Below are 17,215 nucleotides of genomic sequence, written 5' to 3' on the forward strand. Positions count from 1 at the left end.
AAAATTAGAGGCATGTAATGGTATATCCTTTTAAAATTATTATTTCACACTCTACAGGGCAGTGTGAAAGATTTACAGGATCCATAGGAAAGCAAATAAGAGTATACTTAGCCCTATAAGAAGGAGGTTTTCAATTATTTCTAAATATTTTTCTGGTGCCTTTCTGCTTTGGAGTGAAAAAAATATTAATTACCAAGCTTAAAATATCCCTCTTAAGTCCCCTTTTCTACTGAACTCCTACCTAACCCTCTTTTTAAAATTTTTTTAGTTGTCAATGAACCTTTATTTATGTGTAGTACTAAGAATCAACCCTAGTGCCTCACACATGCTAGGCAAGTGCTCTACTACTGAGCTACAACCCCAGCCCATACCTAACCCTCTTTCATTCATGACTTTCCTATATGTCATCATCACCAATTCCTTTTCATACGCTATCTCTCAGTATTTTATTTTTATTATTTTTAAAATATTTTTCTTTAGTTGTAGTTGGACACAATATCTTATTTATCTATTTTTATGTGATGCTGAGGATCAAACCCAGTGCCTCGCACGTTCTAGGTGTGAGCTATACCAATGAGCCACAACCCCAGCCTCTTCTTTTATTATTTTTACTATACCTACAACTGTCACAGTAATGCAGTACAATATTCACAGTAGATCATAAAGAAGACAAAAAATAAAATAAAAACTTTGAGAGATATGCTAACCTTCAGTTTATGTCAGTAAAATGTTTGTACAAACCAGAACCAATGCTATGTCCACAACCTCCACCTTCAGGAAAAAAACCCAACCCTCTGGAACCTATAATCACAGTGATCTTGGGAACAGAGGACCTACGGAGTGGTTCTATTAACTATAATCATCCTTAAGTTTTTAAATAAAAATCAAATAGTCAAACACTGAAGACATAATCTCGTGTTCTTACAAGCACTTCTCAGTAACTCAGTTCTATGCTGAACTCTAAGTTTATATTAGAAAAAGAGTTTCATAAATTTTAAAAGAATACATGTAGAATGCTGTATTTAAAGGTGGGGAGAATTTTAGGCAAATACACAGAAATTAAGCCTCAATATTTTTCAGAAAATAACCAATTTCTTATGCTTTACAATTTAAAAGATTCTTTAAAATGTAGAGGTATTTCCTATTCAATAAATTTTTTATTCCCAGATTTCCCCTTTCTATAATACACCCCAGTTTACAACTGCTAGAAACACCTTCACCTTTTTTAAGCCCATTTTTAAGAAACAACAACAAAAATGTTATAGGAAAAACACTGAGTTGCTACATTTTTTGGACTTTATATTCCTAATGTTAAACATTTCTGTATCACAATGATTTAAAAATTATAAAACATTTTTGGCATAAACCATATAGTGGCCATAAAGAGGAAAAAAAATTTTCATGGTTCCCAAACATGGTTCTATTATTTCCTTCAGTGATACAGATCAAAACACAAAAATCTATTTTCTAAGTATATCACCCAAAGTGATCCTTTCTTATAAAGGGTATTTTCTTGGTGGAATCATATTAGTTTCTCCCCTTTTTGTTTTGTTTCTATTATTTAACATTTCTAAAACAAAAAAAAAAATTCCCAAAAGTTAGTTAGACATATAAAAAAAATTCTTTAATTCTTACCACGTGACTTCCGTAATTTTTATTTTATTTCGTACTGGGGTTTGAACCAGGGGCACTTTACCACTGAACTACATATCCCTAGTCCTTTTTATTTTTTATTTTGAGATCAGGTTCTCACTAAGTTGCTTAGGGCCTTGCTAAACTGAGGATGTCCTCTTACTTGGGATCCTCCTACCTCGGCCTCCTGAGTTGCTGGGATTATAGGTATGTGCCACCATGCCCAGCTGTTGCTTCTATAATTTTAAAGACCTTTCTGGATTATTTGCCAAAATAATTTTAGATCTTAATATAAACACTGCTTAGCTTTTTAAACGTTAATGTAGAGTAGCATTTAACAACTAAATGTTATATTAGTTAAGACATTATTAAAGTTATGCATAAACTCACAATGATTTTTCCAAATAAAACAATAAAGAATATAATTGGGCTGGATATCACTCAGAATTACAGCACTTACTTAGCAGGTGTGATGCTCTGAATTCAATGCCCAGCACCACAAAAAACAAACAAAAAAACCAACAAAAACGGCTAAAGTTTAACATTACAGCCTTCCTTTTCTTTCTTTCTTTTTTTTTTTTGATGTTGGGAATTGAATCCAGGGCCTCATACATGCACTCTACCACCCAACTATACTCCCAGCCCAATAATGACAATTTTCAACTTAGAGCCATAGATTATATCACTTTCAATTTTCTTATATGAAAAATAAACTTTATTCTTGAAGACATGGGTAAAAGAGAAAAGATCTAACACTGAATTGTATACTTTACATGGGGGAGCTGTATGTGAACTGTCTCTCAACAAAGCTACATGAAAAAAATTTTTTTTAAAGAAGAGAAACTTAAAAGGAATATATAAACCCAGGTCTAGTTTTGTTAAATGCAATACTAAAACCCATCAAGAATACAATTGTGTTTAAAGTACTAGGTAACATAATGAGGAATAGGTAGATATGGTTATCAAAAGTTTTTTACGCTTAAAAAAATCAAATTTCCACAAATGGGATTTATTATACAGTAAATTATTAAGAAAGGTGGTTTATATAGCAATGGGTTGATCCCTGAGATATTTTAGTGAAAAAGTTTATAGAGAATCATGTTACCTATTTTATAAAAAGGGGAAAGAATGTATACCGTGTATGTTTTAGATACAAAGACACATGCATGTACATGTTTTTAGTGGCTTATGTATATAGCTTTATAACAACAAAGCTATCTGTGGCTAACAAAGTAGCTAGAGGACAGTACAAAGGAAGATTTCCTCAGGTTACCCTTTTGTTTTTTTACCTTTGAGCAATGTGATTATATACTTATCAAGAGGAAAAATTAAAAGTACTTTACCTTGCACCATTGTTCCTAATGACTTCCACAGTTTCTTCAACAAAATATCGATCCTTGATATATGCAAAGATATCATCACAAATTTCATGTAAGCGTGAACGATGGGTAAGGTTGGTCAAGTATAAAACTGGAATAATTAGTGGTTCTGGAAAACTCTGAAGATTCTGTCTTGCTTTTTTTTCTGACTCAAGTGCTTCCTGATATGTCAGTCCAGGTCTACCCGTCACAGCACAACTCCACACAAGGCTGTTGCACAGAATGGTTCGTTCAAAAAAGTCACTGATTAAAAAACAAAAATAAAAACCCATTACCTATCATTTTACAGATTTTACATTAAAACCTGATACCTTTATTAGTTTTTGTTTGTTTGTTTGTTTTTTGTTTTTTTGGTGATGCTGGGGATTGAACCCAGGGCGCCTTGTGCATGTGAGGCAAGCACTCTACCGACTGAGCTATATCCCCAGCCCCTTTTATTAGTTTTTTCCATGCCTTTGGAGCAAAGTTTTTCATGGAATCACAGAACTCAAACAAGAGTTTAGTAGCTGATCAACTTATACATTAAGACAAGCCCAAGACAAAATATATTTAAAGTAGACATTTATATTCTACAATTAAAGGCACATCAGCAAAAATTGGACTTCAAATTCTAGCAGTTTGGAAATCTAGAGTCAAACTGAAAATAAACTCAACCTTTCTTTTTCCTTTTAAAGTTTCTTGAAAAGCAGCCAAAACACTAGTCAATGCAAAAGTACTCAGCCATAAATTTTTTTCTTTAACATAATAGTGAAAAACTGAGAAGTATAAGCATCTAACAATAGAGGAAAGTGAAATAAATCATCGTACTTCACATAATGAAAAAGCAGTCACTAAAAAGTATAAGAGTTGTTAACATTGCTAATAAGAAAAAAATAAATAAAAACAATTCTATTTCCAGTTTGAACCCTCCTGTCTTTCTGTCCATCCATGTATTTTTTTTTGGGGGGGGGAGGGGTACCAAGGATTGAACCCAGGGGCACTAGCCACTAAGCCACATCCCTGCTTTTTTTTTTTTTTAAGTTGTAAATAGACATAATACCCTTTATTTTTATTTATTTATTTTTATGTGATGCTGAGGATCAAATCCAGTGCCTCACATGTTCCAGGCAAGTGCTCTATCTTGGAGCCACAACCCCAACACCCCCAGCTCTTTTTAATTTTTTTTAAAATTATTTTTAAGTTGTTGATTGACCTTTATTTATTTACTTATATGTGGTGCTGAGGATCGAACCCAGTGCCTCGCAAGTGCTAGGCGAGCGCTCTACTGCTGAGCCACAACCCCAGCCCGTCTTTTTAATTTTTTATTTAGAGACAGGATCTCACTAAGTTGCTGAGGCTGGCTTTGAACTTGTGATTCTCCTCTGTCTCAGTCTCCAGGGCCACTGGGATTACAGGAGTGCGCCATGGTGCCCCACCATAGAATGTATTTTGACATGTCGCACATACATAGAGAATAAGTTCCTTTTCTTGGCGTTATATATGATATGGAGTTACACTGGTCATGTATTCATATATGAACATGTCTGATTCATTCTACTGTCCTTCCCATTCCCATCCCCCCACTTCCTTATCCCATTTCCCCTTGTCCCAATCTGGTGAAACTCTACTTCCCCCACCACCACTCCACCTATTGTGAGTCAGCATCCACATATCAGAGAATATTGGCCTTTGTTTTTTGGTGATTGGTTTATTTCATTTAGCATGATAGCCTCCAGTTCCATCTATTTACTGGCAAATGGCATCATTTCATTCTTCTTTAAGGCTGAATAATATTCCATTGTGTATATGTATCACATTTTCTTTATCCATTCATCTACTGAAGGGCACCTAGGTTGGTTCCATAGCTATAGTGAATACACAACCTTACCTGCTTAATTTTAGCCACAAAAAAATGTGTTTGCTTATATATGTACTATAAGCTGATGTTCCCTATGAAGAAAGGAAACATTTTTTATGATTCTAAGTTATTTCTAAGTTGTGTAAGTTTTTATAATGTATCATTTTACAATAAAATATTTTTAAAGTATAAAAAGTTAGGGGCTGGGACTGTAGCTTAGTGATAAAGTGCTAGCCTCACATGTGTGAGGCACTGGGTTTTATTCTCAGTATCACATAAAAATAAAGATACTGTGTGTTCATATATAAATAAATAAATAAATATTTTAAAGTAGAAATTTATATTCTACAATTAAAGGCACATCTACAAATAAATAAATATTTTTAAAAAGTATAAGAAGTTAAGATATATGTAAAAAGGTTAATAATGCTGCCATCAAGTGTTAAGTCATGGGTAAATTTTTTTCCTTCTCTATAGAGTATTGGTCTACTTTTCAATAATTATATGTATCCAATATAATTAAGTCATTTTTAAAAAATATTTTTTAGTTTTCAATGGAACTTTATTTTATTTATCTATATGTGGTGCTAAGAATTGAACCCAGTGCCTCACACATGCTAGGTAAGCACTCCACCACTGAGCCACAACCCAGCCCTAAGTCATTATTTTTAAACTTTTTTTCCTTCCTGAAATCCCCTTCTTTCCTTCTCTCATCATTCTAAAAGTATTTTAATTGCTATAAGTTTATTTCCTGGCTAGAATATTTATCTGTTTAAGTTATCCATATGGTACTCTTGATCTCCAAATAAGATGTAGGGAAAGTCCATTAAAATGGTTTTTATAGGCTGGGGATGTGGCTCAAGTGGTAGCGCACTTGCCTGGCATGCGTTCGGCCCAGGTTCGATCCTCAGCACCACATACAAACAAAGATGTTGTGTCTGCTGATAACTAAAAAAATAAAATAAAATATTAAAATGGTTTTTATAGCCAGGCAAGGTGGCACATGCCTTTAATCCCAGAGGCTAGGAGACTGAGGCAGGAGGATCACGAGTTCAAAGCCAGCTTCAGCAACTTACTGAGGCCCTAAGCAACACAGTGAGACCCTGTCTCAAAATAAAATACAAAAAGGGCTGGAGATGTAGCTCAGAGGTAAAGGGCTCCTGATACCCACCCCCCCCCCCAAAAAAAAATGAAACCAACAAGAAAAACAATAAAACCTAGGGAAATAAAGTAAGGGAAACTAATCATACCTTAAATATAAATGAGATCTAAAGAAATAACATATAAATGCCAAAGATGCATGCTCTAATCCAGTATGAAAAAGATTCTTGTAAAGTATATTTTAAGTATTTAAAAAATGCTTCTGAATTTCAAGGTAGAGTACTTTTCTAAGAACACATCTATACTATGAATCAACCAACTCTCTGGTGAACAAGTATATTTTAAGTATATTTTAGTACAAAAAATAATGGATGTACTGTATGTCATTAAGACTACAAAGTAAAAAGTGGCTAACTTTGAACAGAATTCGGAAGGAAATAAAAAAAGGTGGAGAGAAAGGCAAAAAAGAATAGGAACATTTTTTGATGAAGTGATGTTAAGACCTAGGTCTTAAAAAAAGAAGAAGCAGTCAAAGAGAAGAGATGGACATAATCTGGTTCTTATAAGCAATACAGTCCAGAATAAATAACTTATTAGCTAAGAGGTAAACAACAAACATACCCAATAGGTAGTTTTCAATGGTGCAGAATAAAATGAATGAATTTTGAAAAAGGCCTTATTTAATCTTCCTACAGTCTGACACTGCAGTCCCACCTAGAAATCTTGAAAAGTCCCAAACTTTTTCCTATATGAACAAATATATCTGTAAAGTTCCACTTTCCAACACAATACATAATTAGCATGAGGCATATGTCTAACAATTTAAACTATACCTAGTGCCATTTTAAAAAACTAACTTCAAACCTACATATATTACACATTAGTCTATAAATAAATGCTAATATAAATAGAGTTCTTGCCACAAATATAATTTGAAATTTTTTAATGGTCACATTGAAAAAATAAAGGAAATACTAATTAAACTTGTATATATTTTAACCCACTAAATTATGATAATTTCATCTCAATATGTAATCAACAAAATTTAAATTTTTTTTTTTAGTAAATCTTCAAAATCCAGCATACATTCTATATTTACTGCCCTTCTTAACTTGGATTGGTCTCATTTCAAGTGTTTAATAACCTACATGAACATGTAATAGCTTTTGTATTAGACAGCATACTTCTAGCCACAACACTTAGGTGGCTGGATTACTGAGTAGACCACAGGGTATCTGATGCCATGGTAGGGGGATAACAGCTAGGTATAAAAGTGAGTTGCAACATACACTACACTTAGATTTAACATTGTCTAATAATATCAAAACAAGCAATGTTACAAATTCCAAAAATTACCATTAAATGTGGATGAGGTAGAAAAAGTGTAGTCAATAATGACTGACTGACTATATTTTTCTACTTCCAAAAGGTTGACACTATCTCCTGCAATGTTTTTGGTGTTGTTTGCTTCTTTCATGATTCTGGTTTTAGTTATATTATAGCTTCACTATACATAAAGATCTGTCCTCAGATCTACATCTCTGCTGTGGTGGCTATTTTGGGTGGCGATGGGGGTGTGCTCCAAGGACTATTTCTCCCCTACTCATCAAAGTACAGCACTATCTCTAAATTTACACACTTTCCCCCATTTTTGTATTTCTGCTCATACTTCACCCATCCATCAATATATATTCAAATATGTAGAGTTTGTTGATAAATCTGAACTCAAGAGGATAGGTTACAATGCCTCTTCAATTTTACATTATAAGAAGCTTATTTTACTATTGTGAACAAAAAATGGAAAATACAAAGTATTGCTTTATATTGATATAATTTTGGAATAAGGTCAATTATTATATCCATTTATGACTACATTCATTCAGTAATCCTCTTTACCAGAGGTGGGCATGCTGCTGGCCTGAAGGCCAGACCCAGTCCTCCATATGCTTTCATAGTTTTACTGGAACATGACCACACCCATACTTTTAGGTTGTCTGCCTTCTCCTATATTTGTAGAGTTGGGACCGGAGACAAAGTCTAAAATACTGATTATCTGGCCTCCCTCCTCTTTACCATTGTTTCTTTTTAAATTTTTATTAGCTATTAATGGATCCCTATTCATTCATTTGTTTATATGTAGTGCTGAGAATCTAACCCAGTGCCTCACACATGCTAGGCAAGCACTCTACCACTGAGCCACAACCCCAGCCGCACCATTGTTTCTTAAGGAAAAAATGCTTCTGAATTTCAAGGTAGAGTACTCTTCTAAGAACATATCTATACTATGAATCAACCAACTCTCTGGTGAACAAACTGAGGAAACAAAGGCAACATACTGTTAATTTGTTGGGTAACTGAAAACTTAGAGTAAAGATAAAGAACTAAGTGACGTTAAATATAATTTAAATAAACACAAAGTATATTATGCTTATGGGCCAAAACTATATTAACCAGGTATATAATATATGCTAAGAAAGATCTAGCACAATTAAGCAGAAAAAATATCTAATGGACAGGTAGGCCCTCCTACTGACAAAAATAATTACTATAAACTGAGAAATGCAGCAATAGGCTAAAAACCAGTATAATTCCTGATTTAAACAGCCTATGTATGATAGGCAAGAGATGAAAAGTATGGCCTAAAACTTAAAAAGGTAATTACTGCTAGAAGACAGGACAGGTTCTTCTAACAATTTCCTTTACTGACAGGGTTTCAAGAGCATATCAGGAGATTATGGGCATGGCAGAATAAACATGCCTTATATTATATAAATACCAACCAACTAGATGAAAAAAAATTTTTTTTCTTTTTTTGGTGGTGCTGGGGATTGAACCTGGGGCCTTGTGCATGCTAGGCAAGCAGTCTACCAACTGAGCTACATCCCCAACCCTGAAATTTTTATTTTTTTATATTAAGATGGTCAGGGAAATTTTTTAACTAATAAAAGCATAAGATAGGTAGGTAAGCGGCATAAACCTCTAATCCCATTGACTTGGGAGGCTGAGGCAGGAGGATCTCAAGTTCAAAGCCAGCTTCAGCAACTTAGCAAGACTCCAGGTTAACTATCTCAAAATAAAAAATAAAAAGGGCTAGAAATGTGGCTCAGCAGTTAAGTGTCTCTGAGTTCAATCCTCGGCACAAAAATAAATAAATAAATAAGATTTAATTTTTAAAATAATTTTAATGAAACACTACTTTGCATTTTACTTGGTGCTGCCTTAAACAGACTTAGATGACATACAAGGCAGGTTCCTAAATCTGTAGATGGCACAAAACTGAGGAATAGCAATAATGATTTTTTTTTTTAATACTGGGAATTTAAGGGCTGGGGATGTGGCTCAAGTGGTAGCACGCTCGCCTGGCATGCGGGCGGCCTGGGTTCGATCCTCAGCACCACATACAAACAAAGATGTTGTGTCCGCCGAAAACTAAAAAATAAATATTAAAAAAAAAAGTTTAAAAAAAAAAAAATACTGGGAATTTAACCCAGGGACACTTAACCACTGAGCCACATCCTCAGCCTTTTTATTTTTCATTTTGAGACAGGGTCTCCTGAAGTTACCTAGGGTCTCGGTAAGGTGCTGAAACTAGCTTTAAACTCATCTTCTTGCCTCAGCCTTCCCAGCAGCTGGGATTATAGGCATGTGCCAGCATGCCTGGTACAAGGATTATATTAAAGTTAGAGACTAAACCCTTAAGTGGAAATCAACAAAGATGAAATATATACTGCTACTGGATGTAAAAGTCATAACAATGATGAATGTGAAAAAGACAAATTTCAGATGAAATACAAATTCTTATTTCTATGCGTTTTTATAGTTATCCTTGCTTAGAAAGAATTCTTTAGAACATTTATAAAGAATCTCTTTCTGTCCCATTCTGTGTCTCCTAAGCTCTATCCTTAGGACTCAACTCACATGTCATTTCCTATTTGAAGGCTTCCCCAACTCCCCAGCAAACAGTGATCAGCTCTCTCTTTTCTGTGTTCCCATTATACTTGCTCCATAAAACATAAATGATTTGTGCCATTATGTTGTAGATATTCTTTCATTTCTCACTAGAGGGACAAATTATCTCAGTATCTGCAAAGACTCTTCAATACAGTAGAGTGTCAAGAATAGTACTCTCACTGGGCAGTCCATTTATTTCTATGTGTATCTAGACAGAGAAAGTACACATACGAATGAGAAAGAAGATTGTCTGAAACCTAGCTTTATCCCTTTTATTATTCAGCTTTGGATAAGTTCCATAACCTTTTCGAAGTTCTGGTAAAATGGGTATATCTCCATGAACAGTTTGTGTCAAAATCAAATTAGATAATTCTAAGCATATGCTCCCATAATTTTACTGTACTCAATAAACACTATTAATTCTTACTCTTCCGGGACCATATTAGCAGAGATTCTAGGAGCATAACCAGTACAGCAGAGAAACAATATCAAGACATACATAAAAGACTTTAAGGATGTTTTAATAAGATGAAGTTCAGCATTGGAAAAGAGAATAGAAAGAGGCAAGAATAACTATCTTAAATATTTAAAGATATTTCTTCTTGGCAGCTTCTAAGGGCAAGTACAAGAACAATAGAAATTTTAGGCAGAAACAGTTTGAATCATTATTGTAGGTAGCACAGGGGAAACCAACAAGGTGTGTCCACATTGTGTTTTGGTGGATAATATCAATTAGATTATCAGTAAACACCCAAAACCCAATCAAAATGACTCAATATAAAATATTAACAACCGTTTGTGGTAAAAGTGTGTAGAATCCTTTGAAATATGACACTGAATGTTCTCACTAAGAAGTAAAGTCTACTCACCATCCCTTGAATCAGTGATGGGCTTGTGATTTGTTTTGATCAACATGATGACATTGAGGACTTCTGCCTTCACTCTCTTGAAACCCTGAGACTACCATGTGAAGCAACCCAGATAGCTTGAGGATGAAAGACTACATGGTGAGAAAAGCCACACCATCTGAGGTCCCAAACTTGAGACCATCTTTTACTCCATTCAGTCTCAGCTTTGATTCTAGTTAACTGTAGTTAAGTGAGTACAGACAATACCAAAAGAAACCAAATAACAATCCATAGGAAAGTGAGTAAACAAAATGGGTTATTATTCTGAAATAATTAAGTTTTAGGGTGACTTGTTACACTTAATAGTTGATATACACATTCTGCATGAAGAAAGAATGTATAGATGGAAAACATGGTAGTCTGCTAAACAGATACAAGGTAAAACTCAAAAAGCATTTAGGAGGCCAGATGTGGTGGCACATGCCTGTAATCCCTATAGTCAGAAAGCAAATCAAGGTAGAAGGATCACAACAATTCAAGGCCAGCTTAGGCAGCATGGAAAAACTCAGTCTCAAAATAAAATAAAAAGGAGTGGAGATGGAGTTCAATGGTAGAGTACTTGCCTAGCAGGTACCAAGTCCTGAGTTCAATCATCAGCATCAAGAAAACTCAAATAGTAAAAAAACATTTGAGAATCTATGCTATACCATCTACGAAAAAAGGATTAATGGACCCAAGTATCAGGGCCATGTGGCAACTTATTCCTAAATAGGAGCTGAACACCTACTTTTGAAACATTAGCTATGAAATTTATCCTCCTCTCTTTGAAAACCCATGCCACCAAATAGCCTTTAACTGTTCATCAGCATGGGAACTTGTCAAGTGTGGAAGTCGTTTTCTTTACTATTAATTGATAGCATTCTGGTTTATTCATTTAATACTTAGAATTTAATCACTGAGTGGGGTAGTAGAGAAGGCAAATGTCTGAACAGACAGTAGGGAGAGGTACCTAAAGAAAGATCTAGATGGCCAACTTGAATTCCACACAATGCCATTTTCTTGGTGCATACTTCTGCAAACTTCAACACATATTAAGATGAATTCTCTATAATAAGTACCATGTGATAGTAAATAGCAAAAAGAACAGAATCTTAAAACCTTAGAGACATGAATTAATATTCCAGTGTTTTCAACAGCTAGATAACTGATTTTGGACATTATGATCTTGAACTTACTCTCCTACTCTAACCCCAGTTTCCTCAACTGTGAAAGAGGGCTACTGGAAAAACTGAATCAACAACTGACAGTTGATAAACAATGAAAATATTATAAGCTAGTTAAATCTCTATCACAGGACAGCCAAGTTAAAACACAAGTTGGATTGCCTCTTAGTTGATGTGAAAGAGACTCCTAAATTCTGTATGAAAGGTTGGATTTGCTCAAAGATAAAGTATATTCCAATTCCAAATAGCTACAAAACAGTATTTTATTTAGGAGATTAAGTAATTCAGTAATACAACAAATCATTTTCCTAACCCCCAAATCTAGAATTTCTAGTGTTAAGACTTGGACTGTCTCATTTTTTTTAACAATCCACAGCCAAAAACAAATACAAAACAAAATTGTCATCAGCTAACTAAAATTTATAGTATAAATCTTTGACTTAAAACTAAATTATGTACTTAACTTTGCATTTGCCTACAGTTAATGTGCTATTTTTTTTTTTAAAGAGAGAGAGAGAGAGAAGGAGAATCTTTTTGGGGTTTTTTTTGGTAGATGGACACAACACAATGCCTTTATTTTTATGTGGTGCTGAGAATCGAACCCGGGTCGCGCCCATGCTAGGTGAGCGCTCTATCACTGAGCCACAATCCCAGCCCAAATGTGCTATTTTTAAATGAGTCTTCTTTGCTTACCAAAGCAGGTCAAACAAGAGTTAGCAATTAGTTAAAGAGCACATAATTCAAACAAAGTAAAGGAGTTTGTACTGTATGATCACTGAGGATCTATCCTGGTCATAGTCCTTGTCCTAAAGAACTCAAGCTATTAAAGACGACAAAATGTGAGACAACAAATACATTGCTCCACGGGGTAGTAATAGGAAACATCACTAGATAAAAGGAGAGGTGCTCATTGCTGCTTAAAAAGACATAACGTAAGCAAACTATAATAAGATAATAAGATAGTGACAGAACAAAGTTACAGGCACAGTTACTCTGAATTGTGTTAGCAAGTGAGCAAGGCCAAGAGGTAAAGAAATAAAAAAAAATGGAATAAACAGGTGAGCATAACAGTCTTCAGATAAATACAAAATTATTCAAAACAATACACTTAAAGGATAATTGTCAAATTCACACAAACTAATCAGTAATTTAGTGAATGAGTGAAAACAGATTTCCTTCAAAGTTTCTCCAGATTTGTGACAAAGATCAAATTACCTAATACTGCAGACTATCATATATCATCCACCCTGAATGCATTTTTTAAAAAGATTTCTTTATAATCATTTAAGGAGAAAATAACTTAAAATCTAACACAACTAAATGACAGTCTTCTTCCAATTTTGCCAATTCAAAAATCATAAGGATCAACATCTAAGAACACCAGTAACACTGTTCAGGGTAAATAGTCAAATAGCTTTGCTCCCAAATCAATCACCTCACATGAGCAGCTTGTAAAGTTCAAAAACTCAAAACACATCAGCAAGGTTGAACAAATAAAAGTTAAAAAAACTAGTTATTCAAAAATTTTTAATGTCATAACACTTCAAAGGGCACAGTTCCTTAATGTTAATAAAGATAAGTAGGTTTGCAATGCCAAAAATCTCCTTTACTTCAGCATTTCAGATTTCTCCACAGTTAAAATAAATCATCTCATGAACCAAAAGTACATGAAGAGTGTTTTAATTCGAAGGATAAAAGCCATATTTATCTTAGCCTCTAAAAAGACATTGCTTATATCAAAAGAGAAAATAGTTTGAACTTTAAGCCTATCTAATTGGCACTCTTAAATACATTTTTTCAAAACTTTAGAATTGTTACTAAGAATTTTAGCTTAAATTTAAAAGAAAAAAAGACATCATCTTTGTCAAATTACCTAATCCAAATTCACTTAAGTAGTTACAAGAGTGAACTCTATTTGAGTAACAAAACAAGTCTGTACAGGAGTAGAGTGAGATGTGCACTCCTACATAAAAGTATTGTCTGATGAAAAGTACTATCTACTTCTCTAGATAAAACATGTTTATGCATAACCCTTTCCCTCGAGTTGAAGAAAAAAAAAGGCTTATTTCAAATAAACGTTCAAAGAAACTGACTTTTCTAACCCCACTACTCCTCAGACAGGTGCAGACCCTTCTGGATCAAGCATCCCACCCATCTCCGGGAAAGGTGCCTTCCATACGCAATTTAGTTGCTTGCTGTAACACACGATTTCTAAACCACAAAGAGATTCCTTCTGAGTGGAGAAATAAAGCATAAGAATAAAAGGAAGATCAGGATCACGGACTGATCAATTCAGTTTTTACTTGGAGATCCTGTTTAAACACCAATCGCTAAAACATACACTACTGCTTCGAGTCACTGGACAAAGGTATCTCTAGGAAAAAACCAGGCGACAGACTGAAAATTTGGGTGTTAAAACTACACCAGCAGCAGCTTCGGGTTCTTATCAAAACAATAGCGAATGGCACATGTCAGGCGGCCCACTTGCACCGAGGGATAAAGAGGCGACTGGCAGAGGCTGGAATTGAACTTGCCTTAACGCCCTCCCCCAACTCCCACCGCCACAGTCCTGGCAACGCGAAAGTGAAAACCAGGGGCTGTACTGGGCCCGGCTGTCTTCTCCCTTCCTCTTTCCCCAGCCCGCCCGGACTTCTTCCTCACCGGTCTCCTGGGGGCGAAGACGCCGAGTTCCCTGGGGACGCGAGTTAGTCACCAAGAGGCGGTGACAGAGCGCACTGCTCTTGTCGCACACTCCGAGGCCTAGCCGCGCGGGACAGAAGGCCGTCGGCGGAGGCTCTCGTGTCCCGGGCCCCACGGCCCCTAGTCCGCTGGGAACACCCCTCCTTCCCTTCTAGAGAGTGTCAACTCCACTCCCTCTAAACCCTACCCCAGAGAGCCCCAACGTCAGAACCTGCTCCCGACCGAGGAAATCAAGCCCTGCCCAGCCGTTTCCAACCCTCGGGGTCAGGGATTCCCTCTCTGGGCAAAGGACTGCGGCCCCGCGCCGCTGACCCGAGCGGGGATCCCCTCAGCCACCAGGCGGGGATCCCGGAACTGGCCTCCGAGTGCGCGTGTAGCCGCGGTGGGGAGGGGCAAAACGGGGAGTTTCCGCCGCCCGGCGACAGCAGCGGCCAGAAGCAGTCCCCCAAATCAGCCGAGGGCTCTAGACTCCTCCGCCGCGACCCGACCCGCTTTCCCCACGCGTGGCGCGGCCGGTGCCCCACGCAGTCTCCGGGTTGGGCCGGGGGAGGGCGGAGAAAAGCGGGCTCCCAGCCACCCGTCACTTTCAAGTCGCCCAGCCAAGGAGCCCAGGGCGAGAAAAAGAAGAGAAACAAAAGGGCGCTGGGGAGGGATCCCTACAACCCCTCGCACCCCCCCGCTCCGCGCGCTCGGCCCGGCCCTTACTCATAGTGGCGGAAGATCTCGTTGGTGACTTTACAGTAGAAAACTTCCTCGTCCGGCCGCAGGTCCACGGGTGGCTTCTGTCTCACAAACGGCTTTCGGTGTAGCAGCGGCATCTCCTGTCCGCCCGCGGGTTTGCCCCGACCCTCGGCCGCCCGTGTCGGCCCCTCTTCCCTATCAAAATTGGAGGGAAAGGAAAGCCGGTAAGGTGGGGAGTGCTAGCGGCGGCGTGGGCCGGTCCGCGCGCCGGGGAGAGCTCGACTGCCTTTTGTGTGACTGACGCGCCTTGGCTGTTACAGGAGCCGAGTTCTCTCCTGCCTCCACCCGGGTGTTGAGCGAGTACAGCAGCCGCCACCGCCTCAGCCCTCCAAGTGCGCCCCACCTCGGCTCGCCCGGCGGGCGGCTCACAATGGGGCCAGGCGCCCCGCGGCGGCCCCCTCCCCCTGCGCCGGCTCCCCGCCCGCCGCCGCCGCCGCCGCCGGGCTCACAACGTGCTCGGCGCGCAGCCGGCCAGCCCCACGCCGCGAGGGCGCTCGCCGCGGGCGGACCCTGGCGCCGCTCCGCTTTGTTCCCCCGCTCGCCTACACTTTCCTGCCGGCGCCGTCCGGCTTCGGAGCGACCACAAGGAGCCCCTCACCTGCGAGCACTCCGACTGCCACTTCTCCACCTTCTCAACTGAAAAGGCAGAGAGGTCCCGACCCTCCCGGGGGGTCCCTTCTTGCCGGCCTTGCCGCACTAGTGGCCGCGGCTTCTCACGCTGCCACTGCCCTGCTCCGCGCCGGGGGATCGCGTCCCACCGCCACTTCCCCGCCTCGCGGAGCTCCTGGGAAGTTTCTGATCTACTTTCGGCTCCGAAGGAGGAAGAGCTGTTGGGAGGAGCTTTTCACTTCTAGCTTCTACCTTTTTATTGGCTACTCGATGACTTTTACAGCCTGTCACTGATACAGGAAGAGACGGCGGAGAGTCTGGGAGAGCTACATTATTAATTAATGAAGCAACCCCTTGTGAAGAATCAGAAGCATCCTCCATGTTTGAGATTATCAGCCAAAAGATCTAGGGAAAGCGCCGGCGTTTCATGGACACATGGCTGACAGTAAAGCCTTCATCTTCAAGTTTCTCACCAACCCTTGGCTACATGTAATTGAGATTCCATTTACGATTACGAAGAGAAATGTTTAAGAAATAAAAATGTTTTGGTGTTTGTCTTCAAAATTAGAATTCATATAAAAATATCTTGTACGTGTAAATATGCGATTTGAACAAAACATACTTTCTCGACATCAGTTCTTTTTAATACTTAGGGCAATTCAGTTAAAGATTTAATTAGCACAGGCGGGGAAATAAGTTAGAAAATGTCATGGTTGCCTATGAGACCCCGAGATATTTACAATTAAATAACACACCCTTTGAAAAGTAAAATTTACACAACTGTAAATATTTGCAAAGATTAATGCCTAATTAAACTAGAATTTTAAAGATTATCGATTTGCTACTAAAATTTTCCCTAAAGCAACATTCCCATATCAGTACTTTTCACTTATGAAACCAATTTTAATGTACATAGTATACAGGGCTTTTGAATTAAAAATAATTTTCTAAAGTAGAACTCAAGAATTTTTACTAGCTTTGTTTTAAATGATTTTATTTTGCTATTGCCCTTTGCTCTTTGCTTATTTGCTAATTAAAATGTAAGAATGAGTCTAAAAGTAAGATTGAGAATGGTTATTAGACAACAAAAGATTATTTCTTCTAACTACTAATATAGTGAGGTGATAATTACAGAAACAATATGGGATCAGCTTTATATCTTCAAATTAAGTACATTCGTACTTTGGAGCAGAA

General features: G+C 37.7%; 1 protein-coding gene and 1 non-coding gene across 4 annotated transcripts in view; both read right to left on the bottom strand.

Moving 5' to 3' along the window:
• The window catches only part of Baz1a (bromodomain adjacent to zinc finger domain 1A), a 117,886-nt gene extending 101,792 nt beyond the window's left edge, over positions 1-16,094 (bottom strand). The window contains exons 1-3 of one of the 3 annotated variants that reach the window (XM_027929501.2): positions 16,011-16,094; positions 15,377-15,547; positions 2,976-3,254 (exon numbers count right to left, since the gene is read on the bottom strand). In XM_027929501.2, coding sequence (XP_027785302.1) covers positions 2,976-3,254; positions 15,377-15,489 — 392 coding nt within the window. In that variant the 5' untranslated portion in view covers positions 15,490-15,547; positions 16,011-16,094. Of the gene's footprint in view, positions 1-2,975; positions 3,255-15,376; positions 15,548-16,010 lie in introns of those variants that run through there. The other 2 variants (XM_071607829.1, XM_027929502.2) reach the window with 2 other exon arrangements.
• Trnav-cac (transfer RNA valine (anticodon CAC)) lies at positions 3,363-3,437 on the bottom strand. The gene has a single exon. It is a non-coding gene; the product is annotated as a tRNA-Val (tRNA).
• Positions 16,095-17,215: the final 1,121 nt, after the last annotated feature.

Source organism: Marmota flaviventris, chromosome 2, assembly GCF_047511675.1.
Source record: "Marmota flaviventris isolate mMarFla1 chromosome 2, mMarFla1.hap1, whole genome shotgun sequence".
NCBI classification, from domain to species: domain Eukaryota; kingdom Metazoa; phylum Chordata; class Mammalia; order Rodentia; family Sciuridae; genus Marmota; species Marmota flaviventris.